The sequence below is a fragment of the Lupinus angustifolius genome, chromosome LG11 (assembly GCF_001865875.1).
Source record: "Lupinus angustifolius cultivar Tanjil chromosome LG11, LupAngTanjil_v1.0, whole genome shotgun sequence".
NCBI lineage: Eukaryota > Viridiplantae > Streptophyta > Magnoliopsida > Fabales > Fabaceae > Lupinus > Lupinus angustifolius.
In genome coordinates this window covers 35,671,683-35,696,123 of record NC_032019.1, presented here as the reverse complement: position 1 = coordinate 35,696,123, position 24,441 = coordinate 35,671,683, and the positions used below count along the sequence as shown (strand labels likewise).

The following is a 24,441-nucleotide window of genomic DNA, read 5'->3' as shown; positions in this document are numbered from 1 at the left end:
TCAATTCTTCTTTGCAGTAGCTATAGAATGGATTTCACATGTTCTAAAATTTGGTGTCTTATTGTGTATCAATTCTATAAAAAAAATGTGAACTAGTTAAAAAAAATCATAAAATAGAAAACAATTTTTTTTGATTACTTATTATAATGTGATTAACTTAGGATATGAAGATGAAATTTTTTTGGGATACGTGATCGCAAGCCGAGTAGTCAGACTTAACATTGATTGAAGCAGCTGTTGGAGAGAAGACACCAGTCAGTATAATCAGCTTGTGTCACACGTGTAAAATAATATGTAGCTATTTTAAATTTACTTTGATTATGCGTATTATTAATCTTGGTTTGATGGTGGATTATAATTATTATGATACTAATGGACTAATACTATTGCTCTACTGTGAAATTTTGCTCTCAATTTAGTGATATAACCAAGTGTATTCTTTTCTTTTCTATAAAAGAAATTAATCTTTTTTTAAATATATAAATGTTTCTCTAGTGAGCCTAGTGTTTAATGTTTAAGGAAACAAACATTTAATGTTTTGCCTAATAGTGAACCTAGTGTACATTATACTACTTGACCAATTTTGTTCCTATTTTTTAAAGATATTTTTAGTACAATTTTGATTATAAATTAATTAATGCTTAGCTGTGAAGAAAGAAAAAAATGAGAGAAAAAGCTGTAAATGAAACTAGGGATATTTTTTTTTGGAAAAAAAGTTGTAATCGTTCAAATTTATTGTAGAAGGTACCAACGGACATTGTTTCAAGTGTTATATGTTTGATTCTCCTTAAACAATGTCTCGGGTTCGAGTCTTATGGATGGAAAAAATGTCCACTGGGAGAGTTAGCCCCACGTACATGTGGATGTTCTCGGCTCAGACAAGATTGCTTCCAGTACGAGAATAAAAGTGGGAAACAAAAAAATTCATTGTAGAAGGTCAATAATTGAAATCCTTCAAAATAGATAGTTAGTAAAGACAAATAATATTACTTCAAAAAGAAATTTTTCCATAAAACAAAAATCCAATGGGAACGAGTGACTCCAAAAACTATTTTAGGAAAGCAAATATTTTAAACGTTTTAAGCAAAGTATACTACTTACTATAATCTAGCCCATTGAATTTCTATTAGTTGTTTCCCTTAACCATGGTTAAGTAAACTCAACAAATTACACGTCATCAATTACCATCTCTTTTTTATAACACCACCACACTTCATCAATCTTCTTTCTCTATTGTCAAAATCGGTCTCTCCATTCACCACCTCTTCCTCGTACTTTACATTGTTATTACAGTCGTCTCCTCCTACCATATCATTGATATTCTTTATGTCGGTATTTATATTTTATGGTTTTTTGAATATGTTTCTATTAAATTTTTTAAGGAAGTATTATTAATATGACCAGATAGTTATAGGCGTTATAGTTTATGTCACATGTATACTTATAGTAGTTATGTTTAAAATTATTTTGATTTAGTTTACTATAAAGTTAATTTGTTGGTTGATTATATAATTACTATAGATATTCATAAATACAGTGGTTTAGATATGTTTTATAAAAATATTACTTCAAATGAATCATTTCCTTATCTAAAGATGATGAGATATAATTGATATTATAAAAAAATGATGTAATATATTCAACTGTTGTTTAAATATGTTTCATAAAAATGTTGCTCTATTTTTTATAATCAAGTTTATTCGTAAGCCTATGAAATTAATTTCCTTTAAATGTGACTACATCTTCTAATAAATATAGTTCTAAGAAATTGAATACTAACCTTTAATCTAGTATGATATAAGACCAATTTTGCTCCTATTTTTAAGAGATAGTTTCAGTAAAATTGTAATTATAATTTAGGTAATGCTTAGTTGCGCAGAAAGAATAGAAAATTTTGAAAATAAAACGTGAGTTTTTTTGGAAAAAAGTTCTAATCATTTAAATTCATTATAGATGGTCAATAATCGAAATCCTTGAAAATAGATAGTTCGTAAGGACAAATAAATATTAGTTCATAAAACAAATTCAAAGAGATATTCTTCCATAAACACAAATCCAATGAGAACGAATGACGCCCAACAGAATTTTTTCTTATTTTAGGTTAAAAAAATGGAGAAAAAATATTTCCATAACAATGTAATAGTTTTATATATATTATTATAGTATCATTTCTTATTTATATTTCATTATCATCCACTATAAAAAAGTAAAATAAATGCATGATGGGTAATAAAGTGAATGTGTATTAATTTTCACGCTACCAATACATATATATTATATTAAAAAATATTTTGAGAAAAAGATGTATCACTAACATATATGAATTTTGTAAATTGTTATTACATTATCCACCATTCATATTTAATTACTATTGACTCTTAAAAAAAACTAAAGGTGAATGATGTATTAAATATATAGAAATTTTTATATTAACAGTGCATAGATATTACACTCAAAATATTTATTTTTAGAGAAAATAATGTAGCATTGATAGTATATAACTTTTATACCATATCTATTATTCATATTTAATCATCATTAACTTTTCAAAAATGTAATATAAATTAATTTTAATAATATGTTGACAGTGTATAACTTTTTCGATACTAGTTATATATAAGTTTTATATTTTTTCACTGCATTATCCATCATTCTTGTTTAACCCTCATTGACTTAAAAAATAATACAAATAAATGATAACAATAAATCGAATATATATTAATCTTCACACTAATTGCTCATATATATTATAGTCAACAAATATTTTAACTGAAAAGTATATATACACAAATAATATAATGTATATTTAATTATTATTTACATTTCAAAACATACACACAAAAAAATCATAAATATTTTCATTAGTGTCACATCATATTTTAAAGGTTTTAAGGAAAGTACTGATTTTGAAAATCTAGCCAATTAAATTTGTCTTAAATTGTCTGAAACAAATTACACGTCATCACTCACAATCTCTCTGTTTTTAACTCCACCTTCACTACCATACTTTCTCACTCTTCTTTCTCTATTCTCAATATGGGTCTCTCCATTCACCACCACCTCCTCCTCCTCCTCCTCTCACTCTCCGTCGTTGCCACCACCGTCTCCGCCTACAACATCACCGATATTCTTTCCTCCTACCCAAATTACACCGATTTTAACCGCCTCCTCACTCAGACCAAAATCGCCGACGAAATAAACGGCCGCCAAACACTCACCGTCCTAGTCCTCCCCAACTCCATATTCTCCCCCGTCGCCGCCAGCCACCCACTCTCCGTCGTAAAAAAAGTCCTCTCCCTCCATGTCTTACTCGATTATTTCGACCAAGCAAAACTCCACCAACTCTCCAACGGCTCCACCATCACCACCACCCTATTCCAAACCACCGGCACCGCCGAGAAAAACAACGGCCTCGTTAACATCACCGATTTCAAAGACGGTAGCGTTGGCTTCGGTTCCGCCGCTCCAAACTCCACAATCGGTTCAAATTACACCAAATCCGTTAAACAAATCCCTTACAGTATCTCAATTATTGAAATCAATGCTCCTATTGTAGCACCAGGATTTCTAACCGCACCTCCTCCAGTATCTGACGTAGACCTAACGGCGTTACTCGAGAGTCATGGTGCTAAAACGTTCTCATCTCTTATTCAATCTAGCGGCGTTATTAAAACGTTTCACTCAATTGCGGATAAAGGTTTAACGATTTTTGCACCATCCGATGAAGGATTCAAAGAAAAGGACTTACCTGATTTGAGTAAACTCACAAGCGATGAAGTTGTTACGCTCTTAAAGTATCATGCAACCGCTTCGTATCTTCCTTTAGGATCTTTGAAAATCTTCAAAGGACCGATTAGTACTTTGGCTTCTACCGGCGCCGGAAAATTCGAATTAACCGTTTCAGTTAAAGGCGGTTCAGTTAAGCTTCTCACTGGAACTCGTTCGTCAAGGATTGCTGATAATATTTTGGATTCTCCTCTGATATCGATTTTCACCGTTGATAGAGTGCTTATTCCTAAGGATCCGTTGTCGAAGCCACCGGCTCCGGCACCGGCACCGAAACATCCTCCTCCTCCTCCTTCTCATTCTCCGGCACCGGGACATAGTGCACATTCTCCAGATGGAGCAACGCCTCCGGCTCCGGGTGATAAGACGCCGGAAGTTGCACCGGTGAGTCCGGCGGCGGATGGAGCGGATCATGGTTCGCAGAAGGGCGTAGGTGTGCATGTTAAAGGTGGTGCAGTTTTAAGTTTGGTTGCTTTTGTTATTGCTTCTATTTTCATGCACTGAAATGTAATTTTAATAAAATAAAGGTTGGTTTATTTTGTAATATCAATTTTAGTTTTTATTTAAAGATTTTATTCCGTTTTTCTTATGGTTATAAATTAATTTTTAGGCATGTGTTGATGATATGAATATGGTGTTTATAATTCTATTGTTGGTTATTTATGACAATATTGTGAAATTCGATTCAAACATTAAAACGGAAGACATCATGTAGTATTGGATAACTCCATATATAATTAATTATTTTTATCTATAAATATAAAATTATATATAAGTGTAAAACTTTATATATTAGAGTCGTGTTCCTTTTTATTTTTTATTTTATTTTCCAGATTAATCTGGTTTAACCAGATTTAACACTTCGATCAGCAATCAGATTGGTCGGACCATCCGATTAGTGATCGGACTCCCTAGTCTAGTTCTCACAATATTGATTTATGGTTATAAAAAGTTGGCTGTGAATATAATTTGACATTCGTTTTTTTTTCATGCCCTTATTTGTTATATTTTTGTGATGTTTAGATTTTTCTTGGAATTTTCTATTATGTTATTGACCAATATAATTTTATCTTTTATATAAAATTAATTTTGGCATTTAATGATTTGAAGACGTTATGCTTTTATCTTGTTTTTAGTAATAAGTTACTTATTGAGGAGTTTAATATTTGTGTAAAGGTGTTTTAATATAGTCAATGTATTATCTTCACTTAGTTGTAAATCATTATTGGCTTTTTTGGGTATTATTAATAATAATTTTACATTTTTCAGTAAGAAACTAATATTTTTTGGATTCATAATTGTCTTTTCTAATAAGTCTCGTTCACAGAAATCAAACTCTCAACTTTGAGAGTCTGGTAAGACTTTACACCAGTAAACTAATATTTTGTTGATAAAATGTGTGATATATTTGACTATGTAAAATTTATAGAGAGACCATGCTAATTAATTATGATGGAATATAATGATTTCAATCATTCATTGTATTTAATAATATAGATTTATATTCCACCAATTCCAAAAGTTTTGATGTATTCAGATTTTTATCTTAATCAATATTTTTGATGTTTTAAAATATATATAGATGAATTATATACACTTTTCAAATCTACCCTTATTTATTTAAACATTTTTCCTACCTAATTTAATATTTTCTCTTAAGTTTTGTTCCAAAATTTACTACTCTTCAATGGATAATACTCTCTTGCTCTCTTTGCAATAAGTGCCAGGGGCACTGAAAAGTGAAAACATATTGAATTTAAGATGAAATTTATTACATGTTGAATTATTTTCGGGCAATATATAAAAATTTAATAGAGATATTTTAGTCAAATTTCATTCAATTTCTACCTTATTTATTGACTCCTTAAAATGTTTTATCATGTTAAACATCAAAAAATTTAAATTATAGTATATATTAAATAAAATAATATTATATTACTAACTGATTATGTTTAATGTGCAACGAATATATTTGACTGTAAATTGGGCATGTTTTTAAATTTTCAAACAAATTTTAATTGTTTTATGAAATTTAGACGATGTAGAAGTGCCACAACAATTCATTAATTCTACATGATAGTAAAAATTACCGTTGGATTTGTTAAAAGTATTAAAAAATTACTACAATAGTTGAATTTAATAAAACAAAAAATGATTATAAAAATACGTTAGAAATTGAAAGAGGCAGTAAATTATTTTTGCTCAACTATTATTGATACTATCCACCCTCACAATCATAAATTACAGTCGATCATAATTCATGACACATAAAGTGACATAAATTGTGGGATGATTCCGTTTTTTCATATTCCCTTACATATTATTTTAAGTTGTTGTTGACTTGTTGCAAATCTTTTTTTAAGTTGTCGTTGGTTCAAGTGGTACATGTTTGAATTTTTTTAAGCAAAAACTCAGGTTCGAGTCTTGTAGATGGAAAAATGCTCGTCGGGAGAGTTTACATGCTTAATTCTCCTTAAGCAATTCCATTTTTCTCTATTGCTTTTTAATTCAGTTTATAACATATATTAAATGAGATTATTTTATGTCATAATGGTAATCAAACATAAAAAAAATATGGAATAGTAAGAGTATTGTACTATTGTTAATCTATCTATTTATGTATAACATCTCTTACATTTAGTGAGAATATTGCATTCTGATTAATGTGTTGGATTATGGAATTCAATGAATCAATGAACAATTATAAATTATTAGGAGGAAAAAAATGAATGTATTAACATTATATGATTTTTATATATTTATTGTATTATCCATTATTGATATATAGTTATTATTAACTCTTTAAAAAAGTAATTCAAATAAATAATAAATGATATAATGATTGTGTCTAGATTTTTATGTATAAGCACTACATTCAATTATTTTATGGTTGGGAAATAAATATGTCAATTATATTTTTTTCATTAATTAGAAATAAATTTATTTAATTTTTCATATCAGTAATCACATGATTTGACTAGTAGCTATTTTAATTCACATAAAATTATTATATTCATTTATTATTTCACTATAATAATATTTTAAGTGTTCATATATTTAATAATATTTAATTATTATTCACATCTAATGAGTGAATTGTATTTTTTTCATTAATTAGAAATAAATTTATTTAATTTTTCATATTAGTAATCACATGATTTGACTAGTAGCTATTTTAATTCACATAAAATTGTTATATTCATTTATTATTTCACTATAAAAACTATTTATATTTAATTATTATTCACTCTCCATGAAATTAAGTTAAATGAATAAAAATCTTAATACTGAAATATTACACTCTTAATAATATAAGTTTATCTATACTACTATATAAAGGCAAAAATATATCCAAGAGTTGTTTAGGTAATTGAATAAACATAATTTCTATATTTCAACTTTTTTCTTACCGTTATGTAAAAGCAAAATGTGGCTTAAAGACATTTAAGTAATTGAAGTTGTATAATTTCATTCAATTCTATTTAGTATTCACCATATCGTAATTTTCATATTCCAATTTTATTATTTTGTAACATCTCAATAATAATTATAAGAAACTTGCACATGCTATTTTTTTATTTATCAATGTATCACTATTATTCCACATATTCTCTCAGGTTGGAAAATAACACACTAATCATTATTAGAGGCACAGGTTGGAAAATTTATAAAAACTTTATGTATACATTTGATATCAGAAAAATAAAAATGCAAATCAACAGATACGGAGTACTGATCCACACTAGTATCTATTAATCTCAATATACATTGGATTAATAATCCATTCAACTGATTAATAACTTTATTCATTAACCATTTATTCGTGAATGGTTGACTCTAATATATATGAATTTGGATAAGTTATTATATTAATTTAATAATCTATATATATGTTATGAAAAACACATTACAGTAATAATCTATTTAGCAGATTCTATGTATTTAGTTGTATAATGTGCCACAAATTTCCATTTTGGTTTTTTTATAACCAAAAAATTACATTTTAGTATAGATTTATATAATGAGGTATATATATGTCTCTTCAAAAAATATAATATAGTGATTATGTATAAATATTTACACTAACAGTATATAGATATTACACTCTTTAAATAAAATTATTGAATTTATATATCATTAATGCAATAGTAATGATTATTTGGTTAAGAATATTATTTCTTGAATATGTAATGATTTCTTTCCATATGCACTTGCAGTTTCTAATTCAATAGGCATGAATTTAGGTTAAATGGTTAAAATGATTTATTTAGAGATGATAAAAAATATCTGATCTATGGTACTATCAAAACATCTATAATGGGTACCCGTAAAAATAGATTATGAATGAGAACAAATATCATTATACCCACCCCGAGTAAAGTGTGATATTAGAGTCAAAACACGTTTGCAGTATTATAGTCTAGGTTGAAGATGTTAGCCCATGATTTGTTCATTAAAATGTGGAGCACCATGAGTAGGATCTTTGGGCTAGTTCTCTACTTTCACCCATTTATTATGGTGTGATGTGTGTCTTATTTATTATTGTTGCTTCTATCATAATGTCTCTTCCTTACATTTCTTATTTACTTTTGAATTCATTGATGTAATTAGAGATGGCAAAATGGATATTATCTGTAGGTGTGCCTGCATAGCTTGCATTTTTTTGCGGGCAGGGCATAATTTTTTTGCCCATTTGCCCGTTTCGTCTGGCCCATTTTGCTCGCCAAGGTTGCGGACATTTCCGTTGGGCATGCGGGCGACCCATAAATATAATTTAAGGAAAAAAGTAAGAAAATTTTAGATTAGTTATGATGTAATGTGATTTTTAATCCCTAAAAAAATTGTAATCTAATGTAATTTGTTAAACTTCATATAAAATATCAAAATTTTTGTTAATTTGTTATGTTCAACTACTTTATTTAATTTAATTTAATTTATTATATGAATTTTTTATTTTTTTTAATTATTCAACAATGTCCGCAAGCCCATTAGCCCGTTTTAAAATGGACAGGGCATTGAATTTTGTCCGTTAACCAATACGGGCATGCCCCCGTCCGCTTAAATTTTTGTGGGCATTTGCGGGCGCGGGCTAAACGGGCTGTACAACCCATTTTGCCATCTTTAGATGTAACGATAAGGTTTTTTGTCTTGTACCTGGAGATCATGGGTTCAAATCGTAGAACTATTTTATTCCATTGCAAGGCTATGACTGCATACATCTACCTTCACCAGACTTCACTACGTGAGAGTCTCATGCACTAGGTTAACATTTTTCCGTAGTTTCTTTTCAAATAAGCAAGCATGTCTAAAGTAAGTCTAATTATGTATTGTATTTTGTTGTTCAATTCTTGCAATGTAATGTGATTTAAGATGTTGGTAGCTGCAACCTTCTAGCCACATTAACAAAAAGGAAAATGACCAATGATATCAAAACTCCTAATCTTTTACATCTACATTATAGGTGGTGCCTTTATTTCATAATAGAAAACACCACCTTAGATGCAACACCAACGTTGTTGCCTTAAAACTCGGAGGTAATGAGTTTAAATCTCAGAAACAATCTTTTTTTATGTACATATACTTTCCCCGAACCCCTCAATGTAGGAGCCTAGTGCACCGAACTACCCTTTTCGTAGCCAGGAAGTAGATGATTTGGGCTCGGGTCAACGAGAACTTGTGGATACAGAGGAGGAGAACCCACTCCTTTATGAAATTATTTAAGTTATTTAATGGAATTTTCCAGTCCCAAGCCCATAAGATATGGGACTTCAGAGTGGAACAACCTGGCTTTGATAGCTATTGATGTAGAAGAGAAACACTCCTAAAATCCAGCCCAATAAGAGCTTAGGGTAGAACCTTCACTTTAAAGGGAAATTCCGTATCTAACTACCGACTTTGTTGGATTTATTCAAGTGTGAAGTCTCATATTGAATACAAGGGGATATGTGAAAGAGTTTATATGTAGAAAATGCACATGAAATTAATGTTATAAGGTTTTGGTTCAAGACGTGATGTCTCATTTGTGGCTCTTAACTCTTCTCATACCCCAAAAACAATGGAACTCCTCCATAGTTGAAAGATTTTTGATCGTCTTTTGGCCCAACAACTGATATCAAAGTTGATGGTTCGGCTAAGACATGGTGGACTTACAATTTTTCATTCGGATTAAACCTACAAAACACTTCAAAGATGAGACTTGATTATTTATACAAGTTTTAATCATATTAGTCTCAAACTATGTCCCAAACCAATAAAAACATGTCATGTCAATTAAAAACATAAAGAAAGAGCTAAGGAAGAGACATAGTTTAGGACAGGGGATCCTTATCCAACTTCGGGAAGTGAAAAACATAAAGAAAGAGCTAGCATATGGTGCTGCTGCTTCATCTTGAAGAACCTAGAAACACAATATCTGAACAATAGAAATGAAGAACTATTTAACATGCACTTCAAAATCAAATACCATAATCAAAGGCTTTAGTAACTAATCATAAAAACAATGAACAATAAAATAGTGTTTTAAATTGCAATTACAATTAGCATTAAAAAACTGTATTGAAATTTAAAGAGAACAAAGAAAAAGCTTCTTGAACAACAATTTCTGATAACTTTGAGACAAATTTGATTCTTTTAACACAAAGTATAAACATAGTGTTACTTTCTAAAAATTATCCCAAAGTTTTCTGAAACATATGTACAAAAATAACATTTTTTTTTGGTTTCCCACGTGTATCCTTGCATCGGAGGTAATCCTGTCCGAGCCGGGAACATCCATAGATAAGTGGAGCTAACTCTCCCAACGAACATTTTTTCCATGCACAATACTCGAACCCGGGTTATAACAAAAATAACATTGCTTATAACAAAAATGTGCTGAAAAAATGCCCAAGAAAAAATCCAAACATGATATTCAAAAAGAACTACGACCATTTCCACCCCAAAAACCACCCTCAGCTGAAGATAATTCAAATGAATTGAGAAGATTATGTGACACCCCATTATATACTGAAGTTGTGTTATGATCTGCTTCTATCTGTTGTTGATGATAGTTATTGTGGTTGTGGTTGTGGTTGCGGTTGCGATGTTGTTGTTCTCCTATAATCTCGGATGATCCTAACCCTAACCCTCCACCACCGTGTACCGGTGAAGTTTCTTCCTCTTCTTCCAATGGCAACCGTTCATATGATGCATTACCAAAAGAAGCAGCCATGATTACAATGGAACCAGAAGCTAACAAGGGTCCCACCACGCTTCCACCAACCACTTGGCCTTGTGAACCACCCAGATATATGGCCAAACTGGAGGCAGCCGCCGGCGGAGCAGGCGGTGGTAGGAAGGAGCCGGACAATGACAAGATATCATATCTTCCATTTAGTGTCACAACTGCACCGGCAGATGCTGGCTGCCGTAGGATGACGTTGGTTACGGCGCCGCTGGCGCTAAGAATGCAAACGCCGCGCTGCCTCCGCCGTGCATAGGCGGCAACGCTCTCCATGATGTCGCAGCCGTCGCTGATTTCGATGAGGTGCGATCGGAGAGCGTTGGCGCTGTCTTTGTTGATAATGATTGGTGGTTGAGGTTTGTTCTTGGATCCTGTAGGTCTACCTCTTGATCTTCTTATTGCACCCATCTCACTATTATCTCCTAGGCTCATGGTTGAGCTGAATTCTCTGCCGTCTTCCGAGACGGCAGAGACTCTGGAAGTGATAGTATTGGTAGTGATGTTTTTGTTCTGATCTCGATTTAAGCCTCTGTTTAAGAAGTTATCGACGTTGTTCTTATTGTTATCTTCTTCGGTGTTGTCGTTATTGTGATTGTGGTGATGAGGTTGGAATTGGTGGAAAGGGTTTAAATGAAGATCTCTAGTGAGAAAAGATGGGAGAGAATGACCTTGTGAGACAACATGATCCATTGAAATTTGTTTCAAAATATTTATATATATTTCTCACAAACCACAAACCTTAGCTAGATGAATATGTTGTAGATTGTAGTAAACTTGAAGAAACACAAGAATTGTTATGATCTTGTTATGTTGGTGTTTTTCCTAGGAGTACTTTTGTGTTTGTTCTTTGGTTGGTTAAGTTTTTGTTGTTTAGAGTTTGGAGGAAATAAGGTGAAGAAAGAAGAGAAAGTAGTAAAGGGGTTTTGTGTTGGTGAATAATGTTAAGAGTAGTGAGAAAAGATTAGGAATAAAGTATGAAAGCAAAGATGGGTTTGGTTTCTTTTTGTGTAATAATGTAACACATCATGAATATATTATTTGAAGTTATGTATTATGGGTACTTTGAGAGTTAAATTCATGATCCTTATTTATTATTTATCTCATTTTGATAATGGTCATATGTGGAATATATAATTTATTAATGGTCTAGATTTTAATTATTTTTTAATAAAATAATATTAAAAATCTTACTTTTTTTCCTTCATAGTTATGTTTTTTTACAGTTGACCTAAATATTTAATTAAATTTTGGCCATATTTTGATAAGAATTTGATTTAGTTTTCTTGTGATACACTAATGAGGAGATTTTCCTTGTGATTTTGAAGATATTATAAGTTAATAGATTCATAAAAAGAAATTAGGGTTTTGGGTCAAAATGTTATCTTAACTCTACATATTTCGGTTATCATTTATTTTTGTCCAATTATTTTCAGATTTTTTGGAATTTGGATTCTCCTCCTAACCCTTCTATCAAGGTTAGTGTAATTTCATGTAATGTTTTAAAATTATAACCTAAGTTTTGTCAAAAGATATATAAAGTCCCTCAAAAAAACATACTCATCTCTTTAGAGAGAACAAGAAAATAATGAGTGAATGGGACCATAAACATTATATATAATATGATTCTTATCTCAATCAACTCTTTTAAATTAAAACATTGCAATCCCATTATCATTAAAATAAACAATAAGCATTAAAGTTAATGGACCACATCAAAGAAACAAATTTAAGTATCAAAACCATGTGAAATGGCATCTATAGCATCGAACAAAGCACAATGATGCATGTTCTAACTCTTTCATTAGCCAAATGGTTTAAGGGTGTTGCACCAAAATCTTTTGTCCTTCATGGAAAGTTAGTCCAATACTTTCAAACTTATTATACTTAATTCAAATCATGTTTAGTGTTGGAATTATTTAAGGGCTAACTAACCGACCAAACTAAGGGTACCATGTGAAGGATTATGATAGATTTGGAACTTTTCGAGTGAGTTGAGACCCTCTCCAGTAACAAATATAGATATTAAACATGACGAAAAAATTTCAATTATTTTTCTAGTATAAATTTATTAATCACTCTTTCTCCTCTCATATTGAACGATTTAGTATCGAAGAGAATCTCACCCATTTTCAAAATCTTCAAAAATAATTGATGTATGATGTCATCGATTTTGCTTCAATCAATGTAGCAGGCACACTAGTGACTAGTACTTCTTCCTAATATAAGGTTGTTTATAACTTTATATTATATTATATTGGAATAATTAGGCTTAACTTACCTTATTATTATTAGTTCAACGGTTATGGTAGCTTTTATTCGAAATGAGATTTATCTTAATAAACATAATTAGACATCTCAATTGTAAAGTTTGCAAGAATGGACATTTGTTTATGGCTTGTTGTAAAAGTTAGATTCTAATATAACAACAATCAAATATTTATTTCACTAGTTAGAGTCAGGTATATAAATTAGATGATGATATAATATTCCAAAACTTATATGATAGTTTTTTACATCACCTATGTAATATTTTAAAGAAGACGTTGGAGATTAAAAGCAAATATTATACTCACATATCCAATATGTATAGGTATTTATATATCAAGTTAACATAGGTAAATACACCTAGGGATTAAAAAGAAATACAAAGAATCAATTCCAACATATATGGAAGTGCATGCAATTTATTTAAAAGTTTGGTGGTAACATATATGGAACTGATTGCACTTCACATCATATAATATATGTCTAAACATTGGTATGCTTCATCTCTATTCCATATGCCTAGACTGGTTGACCATGCCCCATTTTCGATTCGACAATAATAAACACTATTATTAGTATTGATTGTTCGTCTTTATGATCGCTCACTTATCATGTTTGGACGTATCTCATTCAATTGTGAATAAAATAATAACATTTCTTTTGTCAAAAATATCATTTTCTAATTTTTGATCATATATATATGATTAACAATATATACATATATCATTTCATATAGTGAGAATATTGTAACTAAAAGGATATGTATTATATTTAAACGGATCTCAGATTCAAGTTCAAAGTTGTCTTAATCAATATTTGGGGTCAAATTAGTTTCGGGTCTACGGTCAAGTACAGATTAAAAAATATAACCCTACAGCAATCATGGTACTAGAGTGGTCCTCTCACCATAACAGCTCTATACAACTAATCAAACTTTCAATCTGATTAAAATACTATTAGTAAGTCAGAGTATACAATGAATCATATAATGTATAAAACTTTATAAGACCCTTAAATAAGCCATATAATTGAAACTCATGCTTTGCACCATAGCAACAAAAGGGATCATAAAACAAGGAAAAAGTAATGATACAAAACTCATTATTTTCTAAAATTGCAAAAAGTAACATACAACATTTAACCTACTGATAATGTAGATAGGTTCAGCTTTGAAAAGCTAGGATTCTAGAATACAGAACTTGAAGGTATATATATCTAAACACAATCACTACTAACTGTTCATACACTATCAAACTATATTTCTGTAAGTAATCCAATGCATAGGAGAAGAGGTAACTATGAACAAAAAATATTTTAAAAAAACTACATACCCTACATCTCAAAATGAAGGGTCAACATCATCCATGCCAATCAACATGTTCTTAGCACAACAGGACCAACTGATAAACTAAGCATATCAGTGAGAGCTACCTGAACCTCAGTGGACCCGTGTTCGCAACTTATCAGGCTCGATAGAAGAGGGAAAAAATGAGCCAGGTTCTTCTTGAAAGAAATATCTCCCATATTACGAATAGTATTAAGAGTAGCCACAATGAGAGGTGCATGTGCTGCCAATTCTCTTCGCTTCCCAGAGCCTAAAGGAATTAACCAATGCTGCTGTCTACCATGAGAAGATTCGGATACTCGTCCAGAAGATGCAATTTCAATATAAAACTCCAAGATTTCGTAACAAAGTCGGACAAGATGGGTCTCAACTTCAGCCTCCTCGTAACTAGGAGGCTTGTCCACAACAAGGTTCTGTAAAAATGTGAGACATATTTGGTAGGACTCATTCTCTAGGCGTGACAATGGAGGGTCTTGCATTTGGGTCATAGGACCAAACTCTAGAAGCTTTGAACGTAAGATAATGTTGCTGTTAATCTTGTGAGAATGGAATGCCACATCATGCAAAGCATCAAACAAAACTAGAATGGTTCTCGCTGAAAGTTGAGATCGGAACATATTATAGATCTCCATCACCGCCTGACAATTACAGTAAGAGTAACATCAATTTTTAAAAACAACATGCATCTATTATGTGGCACATATACACGACTGCACATTATGTATGGGAATGAGGTATTGAATGGAAAAATATGTTCTATTCCCGAGATTGCACAATTTTATCAGTTCTAAAATTGCATAACTAAATGGCAATATGAAGACTATAAGATCTTTGATTATGTCCATCAAAATACTAAGAAAACATCCATTACCTGTTATGCTTCCCTTTATATTTGTCTTTATAGGTCATTTTATTAACATTTGGAGGGCAGAATAAGAATCTACCTGAATCAACAAAAGTTGAACAGCAGCTCGGCATTTTGCATCAGATAAATATGGATACAGATGACGGGAACTATTATCAGGTGAGCCAGATTCAGCAGTATCTCTGTCATCAGCAGCTGTTGATGCATGTTCATGATTTCTACTCACAGAGTCTACACTGTCAAGGAATGAAAAGTTTGGTAGTGTTGCATTTGCTGCTTCTCGTAGTGACAAAACAACTTCTAACCACTTCTCATCAGAAAATAGCTCTCCAGCATTACTCATCAAACGAACAAATGCTGCAATACCAATGCCAGCAAGGCTTTGATGGGGGCGCTTTATAAAGCTTACAAGGAGCATCAGCACCTTTCTTAAAAGTGGATTGACAGTGTTATAAAATTTTACAAAAAGATCTACAACCAATTGGAGGACTAACGTGCATGTCTCATAAAGCCATGCATCTTGATCAAGTTCACCATCAGTCTCTACTTCATTGACCAGTGAGCTACTCCCTGAAGGATCAATAGTGTGGCGAACATAATCAAATATGGGAAATAAGACTGATTCAAATACTCTCTCCCATAACGGTAGTGAAAAGAGGTGACCGTGGTGGCGTAAGGTTTCAAACAGGACTTGCAAGGCACTCTGCCTTATCTCAGGCCTTGGGTCAAAGCTAAGCTCAGATAAACCTGCGTAAAATATACGATACATAAAGTAAATATGCCTGCAAGTGCTAAGCTTCTTGCAACTTGAAACAAGATGGGTAGAAGTAAGCATTAATCATTTGTGCGAGTTAAGAAGCCTAAAATAAATACTCCTCTAGTTCATGCAACCATAGGCAAAATGATTAGGAAAGATTTATAGATCAATGCTTTTTCAATGGACATGATAAAACAATATGGCATCGTTCAATCCATATAGCTGGCCCCACCTAGTGAGACTAAGACTTGGTTGTTGTTGTAATTCATGCAACCATAAACTTAATACAATGTCCTTACCAGCCAATAAAGGAAACCAGAAATAGAGATGATCATCCTTGTCTGTCACTTCTCCATTATCTTGTTTGTCTTTCCCTGTTTGAGGTGAAGATAAGGAGTTTTTCCCAGGAATTTCCTTGTCCTTAGTCCTTGAGGAGGAGCCAAGGTCTCCTTCAGCTAGTTTTATTGCACAGAATCGAAGAAAGGCAATGGCATTTAGGCTAATCTCTTTGTTAAATCTACTATTGGTGAATGCAATTAGACAATTCACACAATCTGTAAAGGTGGTAGTTTCAGTTTCAGTGATGTGTGGAAAGTAATCTCGAATAATCTTCTCAATAATTTCAAAAGCCAAGAGTACGATGTTTCTGTGGCCATCATATGCCGCAGTTGTGAATACCTGAAATCAAGTCCACAAGCATTAAATGGGAAAACAATTCTCCAGCAGGCAAATAGTACAAGACTCCCACCTAGTGGGATTTGGGGAGGGTACAAGTACATAGTCTTACCCTCGAAGCGAAGACAGTGTTTTCAGGAATTCTTCAATAGGCAAAATAAAAACAAAATCATAATCTGTACAAATTGGAAAAAAGGGCGGTCCGGTGTTACCCCCTCAAGCTGAGAGACTATTTTCAATATTTGAACTCGTGACCTCATGGTCACGAAGGAGCAACCTTACTGTTGCACCGACGCTAACCCTCAATATGTACAGATTGAAACTCTAGAAAGAAAAAAAGAACAGAAATTTTGCAGCCCTACCATGAACATGCTCTTCCATCCTGATTTGACATTGTTGACACGAGATAAAACCATTTGAGAGACACATCTGATAATTAGCTCTTTAATTTCAACAGCACTACTCTTTCGCATGACAATGACAAAAGGCTTCATAAATTCATTTTGAAAATTATAATTAGCTAACTCTTCCCGCTCTAGAAATTTCATTGACAACTGACGCAAAGAATCCATTGCAAAAATTGCAATTGAAAGGTTTTCAGAACACCCAATGTTTACAAAGAACTCCGAAAGAACATGCCAGATGCTTGACCACACAAACCTGATGCGGTTCATATTGTAGTGCCTGTTACACAATAATCATGTCAATAAAAAAAATAGACACCAGCTGATAACCATCAATTACTCAAGAAACAAAATTGTGAGCTCAATGCTCCCCCCAACTATTTTTGTCAGATCAATTGCAGCTTCCCAACTTTTTTGGGGCAGTGCTAACCTCCCTCGGGATTAAAAAAGTAATTGGTGCTCTCTCCACATGCAAACCAGTATGTTAATTAAAGTATTAGACAGGAAATCAGTTCAATTGATCAAATTTCTGAAGTATAAAGGAGTTTGCATGAGATTATGGATTCGAAGGGTAAATGTGTCAAATAAGAAAATGCAACCAGGGCAACATAATACTGTTTATAAACAACAAAAGATCAGGTTTCCAAAAATGGCATTAACTTTCTTGTCATTTATAATAACCCCCAACCCTTAAACATGAAGAGTGCCACGACAAAAAAAATGAAGTTCAGAGTGACAGCAAAGAGGTAGCATGCATTAAATAGGAGTATAATACATACGTGATCTCAACTATCTTTGTAAGGCTGAACACCCGCGGATCGGATGGAGATCTCAGTTCTTCCATGGAGACCTTGCATAGAGCCTTAACAAAATCTATTATTGCCTCACTGTTCAGCTTCTGACTCCGAGTAAATATGCGATTCATTTCCGAGCTTCCAACTTGTTCCAACATATTCAAATTAGAAACTAAATTGTTCACCTGTTCAGATGTAACGGCTCCAGAAGTATTACTACCGATTCCAGCACTATCATATGAACCCCGCATCACCGTGGATGCTGCATAATGCATCCTCCCAGGTCCCTTTTTCAACACAGGAAGAATAGTTGATTTTGCTTGTTTTGCCTTTTCAGAATCATTGTGAGGAAAAGCAAAGAATGTGGCATCTGGTGGTGCCCCCTCTCCAAGAAGAAGTAGATGCTCAAATCGAGAAACACAGGTCAAGATATGCTCCCATGCTTCTTGCAAGTAATTCCCATCCTCATTAGCAATGGTAATTATTGCCTATCAACAATTCATACAGAATCAAATCAACAAGAGTGAAGAATTGGGTTTCAGCAGAATTGCGGTCTGCGGCTGCAATATTGACCGCAATTGGGCCACATCAACCATAATTGCGACCACATCAACCATAATTGCGGCCACATCAGCAACACATTCCCGTAATTTTCCACAATCTAATACCTTAGGTTTAAGTATAAAAAATACATCCCTATTAATCGTAATGCATCTCCAATTATTGTTCTTAGAATGGCTTTCAGCAAAGGCAGGAAAACTTCCAAAACGCAATCATACAACATTAAATCTTTAATCATGTAATAGTGAATGCTCTTTTGAACAAGGCGAATAATGAAAAGCTATGGAAAACATCAATTTAAGAACAAAATTAAACATTGACTCGTCATAAAAGATGTCATTGAACATAATGAATACACTTAGAAGATTTGCTTAGTATGAAAGGGGGCACTAACACTGTTAATGCAGCGCAATGAGATTTGCTAATCAAGAATGACTTCGGCTTATTAGGAAGTTCAAAAGCCATCTAAAAGAAAATTTTAAATTTACTAACCTTGATTGCATCTACATTTTTCTGCTTAATATCGACAGGAGAATGCAGGGAGGTAAACTTTGCTAATGAGGTCACAAAGGCATCTCTCTGAGTCTTCATGGACATTACAGAAGTAACATGAATAGCATAGCGGAAACCTTCAAGACATAGAGCTGTTACTATGTCGTCATCACTTTGATCAAGAGGAACACTGAAGGCAGCTAACATTGGTGCCCAACACACCTCTGTCATGAATCTAAGGATTACCACATCTGTTGCTGCATAATACACTGACCTAAAATTGCAAACAGATCAATATATATACTTACCCAAAATATTATGAAAGAAAAACAATAGAAGGAATAAGTTCTATAAAAAGGAAAAATAAAAAAAGGTCATCTGATGCTATAAAGCTCCATGCATAGTCGCTATGAGCACAGGGTCCAAACAAGGGTTGGATCCACTATTTGGGTTAATAAAACATTAACATCAAATTCAAAACAAGTAATTTAATTGGCCTAAATGTTAGAACAACAAAAAATTAAAATATACGCTACTGTCAGCATTTCAGATTGAGAAACCACACTTCAATCTGACATGGACTGAGTAAAAAACCAGATAAATACTATTAAAGTGGCAGGACCCTTAGGCAGTGTGAAGTGAATCAAAAATGGCAACAGAAGGTTCTTCATGCCAAAAATAATAAGGTTAAATAATGTATATGAACTGAGAAGAATTTGGCATTTTGGACCAAAACTTCTTGTCAAAAGAATAGGAAAAAAATTGGGAACCTACTCAGTTTTACGAGCTTTCTCTTTGAATTGTTCTTGCATACGTCGGATTAGATCATCACTGGTTTCCATATGACTGTCTTCCCCACGCTTAGGGATCACAATATTCAATATACTATCCAAACCTAAAAGTCGGTTAGAGTTCACAGCCTGTCTTTGTTGAGGTGCCAGATCAACATCTTTCATCTTGATCTCATTTCTAGATATTCTCTCAAACAATGACCTCAAGAACTCCTCTGGTAAATCTTTTCCATCATCTATGCCCCGGTTGTTTTTAATGAAATCATCAGCAGACATCTGCATAACTCAACAAACAAAACCAATGAAAATAACTCACTGCATCTTTCATAATCACTTGTACATCAATAATATTAACTGAGCACACCTTTTTCTTCACTGTAGGATTGTGAGCATCCGTATTGAGCAAAATCACAGAATATGCAAGTACATATGCTGTATCAGCACTAGAAAAGACTTTCGGGTTACATTTGGAATAACGTTCGGCAAACTTTTCCATGATTCGGTCAATTTTCTGAGCCTCACCAGGCAGTCTAAAGCCTTCAAGGAAGGCCCTGATTGCCTCATCAAACTCCATCCCTTGAAAGTCAAAAGAATCCACATAAGCATGCATTACTTTTAAGGATAATTCTTCCCTTTCTCCCAGGTAGTCACCAATCAGAGTCTTGTTCAGCCCAGATGCATCTTTAAGAAAAGCAGCTATATCCTCTGGTGAATTACCCACTTTATTGGCATTGATGAGGAATTCAATTCCTTTCTTAGGCTTCCTATTAAATAGTGATATACCTTCCTGCCATAAATTTGCCGTTAGCTTCATAGAAGAAGAACATCTAAAGCAATAGCAGAGATCAGCTTGAAACTCCAAACCTTACACATGTGCTTACCTGAAGTTCCAGTTTATAAGCTCGGCGTAGCTCAATAGTTGAAACCTCAGATGCCTCACTAGAGATTTCAGAATGAGTGTCTGATCCTTCAACCGGCTCTTCTCTATTCCCATTTGCCATGGGAAGACCTCCAACATCATGTCCGTTATCAATTGCTTCAACTTTCCTCACTGAATGAAAATCTGGAATTTGCAATTGCTTGTTCATCCAGTCTCCCATTGATTTTAAAACAGCAACCAAGCATTTCATGGCTTCAAGTTTTAGCGTTGCCTCCTGAGGTGGCAAAACTGTGGTCGTTATACCTTGGGCAGTTTTAAGAAGTCCGTTGACCATTCTAGGAGGAACATAGCAAATAGAGCTTATTAAGTAAAACAGCACAAATTATTCAGAGTAAATTAAAACGAACAAAAATAGCACACCTCTCAAATATGTTTGGTGAATTGACATCACAGTCATAGTTGATAAAAATGTCTACCAATATCTGTGAATCAACACAAAGCTTCTCTAGAAAACGAAGCACTGTCATCTTTTGCTGAAAATCAGATTGAGCAACATTTTCCAGAACCCTGAGCACAATCATGGGGAAAAAAACTCCTATTTCTGCTTTCAATCCAGCTCTAAATCTTGATACGAGACTGATGAAGATGGAGCATGATAGCTGAAAAACAATCATAAGAGTTGAAGCACTGTTCTTCAACAATGATAAACATAAGTACTGCTTGATAGCACCCAAAAACCTGTTTCACCACAGCCAACAAAACCATCAGTAGGGCTCTTTATAATCCAGAAAAGTTACATTATAAAATAAAATAAAATAACAGCATCAAGAAATGACTAGAAAACCGAAAAGATATTGTCTCCTTTCTTTTGTTGAAAATTGAAAAGGAAAGTTCAAACTAAAAATACGACAACAAAATTCGAGAGACTATAGCAAAGGAACTAAAAACAATTCATGGACAGCATCATTACATGATTTGATCAGTTAGTCTTGCAACTCCTGGTGAATTGCCAATTATGAGGACAAAAGAGGGTTTTAAAGTAGTGAGTGACAACTGAAAATTTTCACAGATTTTGGCTAGAATGCAAGATTGAATTTCAACTTTTATGTGTTTATTCTATCCAACAATTCATTTATTTTTGCTGATAGCTTCAAATAGGAAACTTCACCTTGCTAGTGCACATGAATTGCATGGCCAAGTAAATGTATGGGAGCAATGCTGAAGATGCTATAGGATCAAAAATCCAAAACTTAGCATTAATCAGTTGCAGAAGTCAATACATCTACAACCAAAATTTATTGCACGAGTTTGGATAATTTACTCAATAAACCTCAGGTGGAGCACCAACTAAAAAAGTAGGTGGTAGAGCCATGCAACAAAGCATGCAAATCCCTCTGCATGTCTACCAACGAAACAGAGTAAAAAAAACCCATGGGTGGAGCACCAAATGGATGACAAAAGAGTAACCCCATCCCAAACAAAATCTAAAGATGAGAAAATTTCATTGAAAATAGTTATATTACATGCTTCATGTTGCATTTATAAAAGCACACAAACACTGCCTCTCATTTACACAGTTATAATCTGGTGTCCTCTTAGTTTTTACTTCACTATGGATGGATATGCCGGTAAGACTTGTCTGCTCATGCATCAGTGGCAGATAAGTCTTTCGACTAAGAAAGATGCACTATTTTATCATATAGACAGCAGCAGTCGTATACTACGGTTGATTAAATTTTTACATCACAACAAATAAATCACAGTTAAAATCGTACATAATTTTCTAGTTTTGGGTAGAAAAAGGAATGCATAAAGAAGGAAGGGGGTAAGATATCCTTCACAAAAACTATGTAAGCAGAGTTGTCAAGCTTGACAAGACAATGCTAGAGAGAGAGAAAGTAGAGAAACATGCTTTGAGTATGAGAGGGGGCAGTTGAGTTTTCAAAAATGAATTTTCTCACTCTGCTTTGAGCTGAACAGTTCTGTTAACCAGAACAAGCATCTGACCACTGGCACACCAGATCGGCAAGGGCATCTTCAGAGCGGCCAGTCCTTGAATGCACAATGACAAAACTGCAGCATGTACCTAGATAACAGTTTGCTTTTCCAATCACACACAGCACTTGGAGGTGTGTGGAGACTCCAATTACCTCCCCTTCAAACCAGCTTCTTCCCCGGTGTATTCTCGATCCCCCTCTAATACTAAACAGTTATGTTATCTTCCTTTTTAAATATCCAGTGGATAATTGCACCATTTCTTTCAAATATTTTTTCTGGTTTCAAACTCCGAGAAAAATGCAATGGATAATTAACTTGATTTCCATTGAAGCCGAGTGTTTTGACTTGGTGCTTGATGATGCTGAGAAGTTCTTTCATCTACAAGTGGTGGAAAGGGGCCGAGATTACATAAAGTCTTCGCTACTGGGAAGGGAAGCCACCTTGTGATTGTTGTCTACCATAAGGGACAACACTCTTTTCGTCACTCCCTCTTTCATTAGGCACTTGGAAGTAGAAGGAGAAGTAATTTATGTGTTGCGGAGCCTGAACAACAGGTGAAGAGATATAATTGAGACATGATTTATGGTAATGAAAGGAGCTACGTTATAGTTCCTAAGGGTGTATATAAGGTTGGAAGCAATTGGGGAGGGAGGTACCATAAAACCGAACTTATTCAGGTGGGAAATTGAGCTTTTGTGGTCATGTTTCGCTAGTCGGAGAAAGGTTATAATTAGATGGTTAGCGGAGGCATTGCTCGTGTAGTTCGTCAACAGAGAGAAGCAAAGGGGAAAAGTTATAGCTCATGTAGGCTGCTAAATACAAGGTTAACTCTCAAACCACATCCTTCTACTGACAATCTTCACAGGCAACAACCCCTACAAGTAGACAACAACCAGAAGGAGGCATCTCTGCCCACTAGCAGAGACTTGGTGAAAGCCCAACCCATGTTCACGACTTATAGACAAAAAACTGCCAATTTCTAAGCTCAATCACCAAGTCGAAACACTTGGCTTCAATGGCAATGAACTTAACTCTACCCATTACCTTTTCCCATTGGAGTTCCAAACCAGGAAAAACAAATTGAATGAAGAAACAATGCCACTAGCCATTAGATATTCGAAAAGGAAACAAAACAGAAAATGAGACCAAAAAACCATTGTACCCAAAGGGAGACCACGAATATGCCGGGGAAGAAGTCAACAATAAAGGGAGATGATCACAATCTCACTCTCGATCACTACGTGTGGTTGGAAAAGCAAATTGTTATGCCAGCACATGTGGCATTTGCGTCACATTTCTGGAGTCTAGTTGGTCTGAAAATGTACTTTGCAATCTATGTATGTTGGTGGTTTGGTGCAGATCCCATGAACAAAACCTATAATACTTGGTTCCCACCAAATGATATCAACACACTTTTGATATTTGAACAAAGAGCTTTAATCACATCAAGTGAACCTTCCCATGAGCTTCAAATCTCCTTCATATTTTTCAGGAACTAAATCGGAGTTGGATAAATCAAAAGCTTGTTGAGTATTCACTTCCCCCTTCACATAGAAAATTGATGCCCATCCAAACTCACTAGCTCCTCATTGTGTTTCACAGATAA

General features: G+C 33.4%; 3 protein-coding genes across 3 annotated transcripts in view; 1 reads left to right on the top strand and 2 right to left on the bottom strand.

Annotated features, from left to right (window-relative positions):
- On the top strand, positions 2,993–4,330 carry LOC109359366 (fasciclin-like arabinogalactan protein 10). The gene has a single exon (XM_019604005.1). It carries the CDS (start codon positions 3,037–3,039, stop codon positions 4,288–4,290), a length of 1,254 nt encoding a protein of 417 aa, XP_019459550.1. The 5' UTR covers positions 2,993–3,036; the 3' UTR covers positions 4,291–4,330.
- LOC109359498 (AT-hook motif nuclear-localized protein 22-like) lies at positions 10,639–11,795 on the bottom strand. Its single transcript, XM_019604189.1, has one exon. The coding sequence runs from the start codon at positions 11,696–11,698 to the stop codon at positions 10,697–10,699; it is 1,002 nt and encodes a 333-aa protein (XP_019459734.1). The 5' UTR covers positions 11,699–11,795; the 3' UTR covers positions 10,639–10,696.
- LOC109360417 (brefeldin A-inhibited guanine nucleotide-exchange protein 2-like) overlaps positions 14,361–24,441 on the bottom strand; it is a 14,079-nt gene continuing 3,998 nt past the window's right edge. The window contains exons 2-11 of the mRNA XM_019605310.1: positions 21,258–21,575; positions 20,839–21,172; positions 20,322–20,744; positions 19,941–20,233; positions 19,167–19,440; positions 18,099–18,601; positions 17,278–17,599; positions 16,540–16,918; positions 15,563–16,230; positions 14,361–15,256 (exon numbers count right to left, since the gene is read on the bottom strand). Coding sequence (XP_019460855.1) covers positions 14,645–15,256; positions 15,563–16,230; positions 16,540–16,918; positions 17,278–17,599; positions 18,099–18,601; positions 19,167–19,440; positions 19,941–20,233; positions 20,322–20,744; positions 20,839–21,172; positions 21,258–21,575 — 4,126 coding nt within the window. The 3' untranslated portion in view covers positions 14,361–14,644. The remainder of the gene's footprint in view (positions 15,257–15,562; positions 16,231–16,539; positions 16,919–17,277; positions 17,600–18,098; positions 18,602–19,166; positions 19,441–19,940; positions 20,234–20,321; positions 20,745–20,838; positions 21,173–21,257; positions 21,576–24,441) is intronic.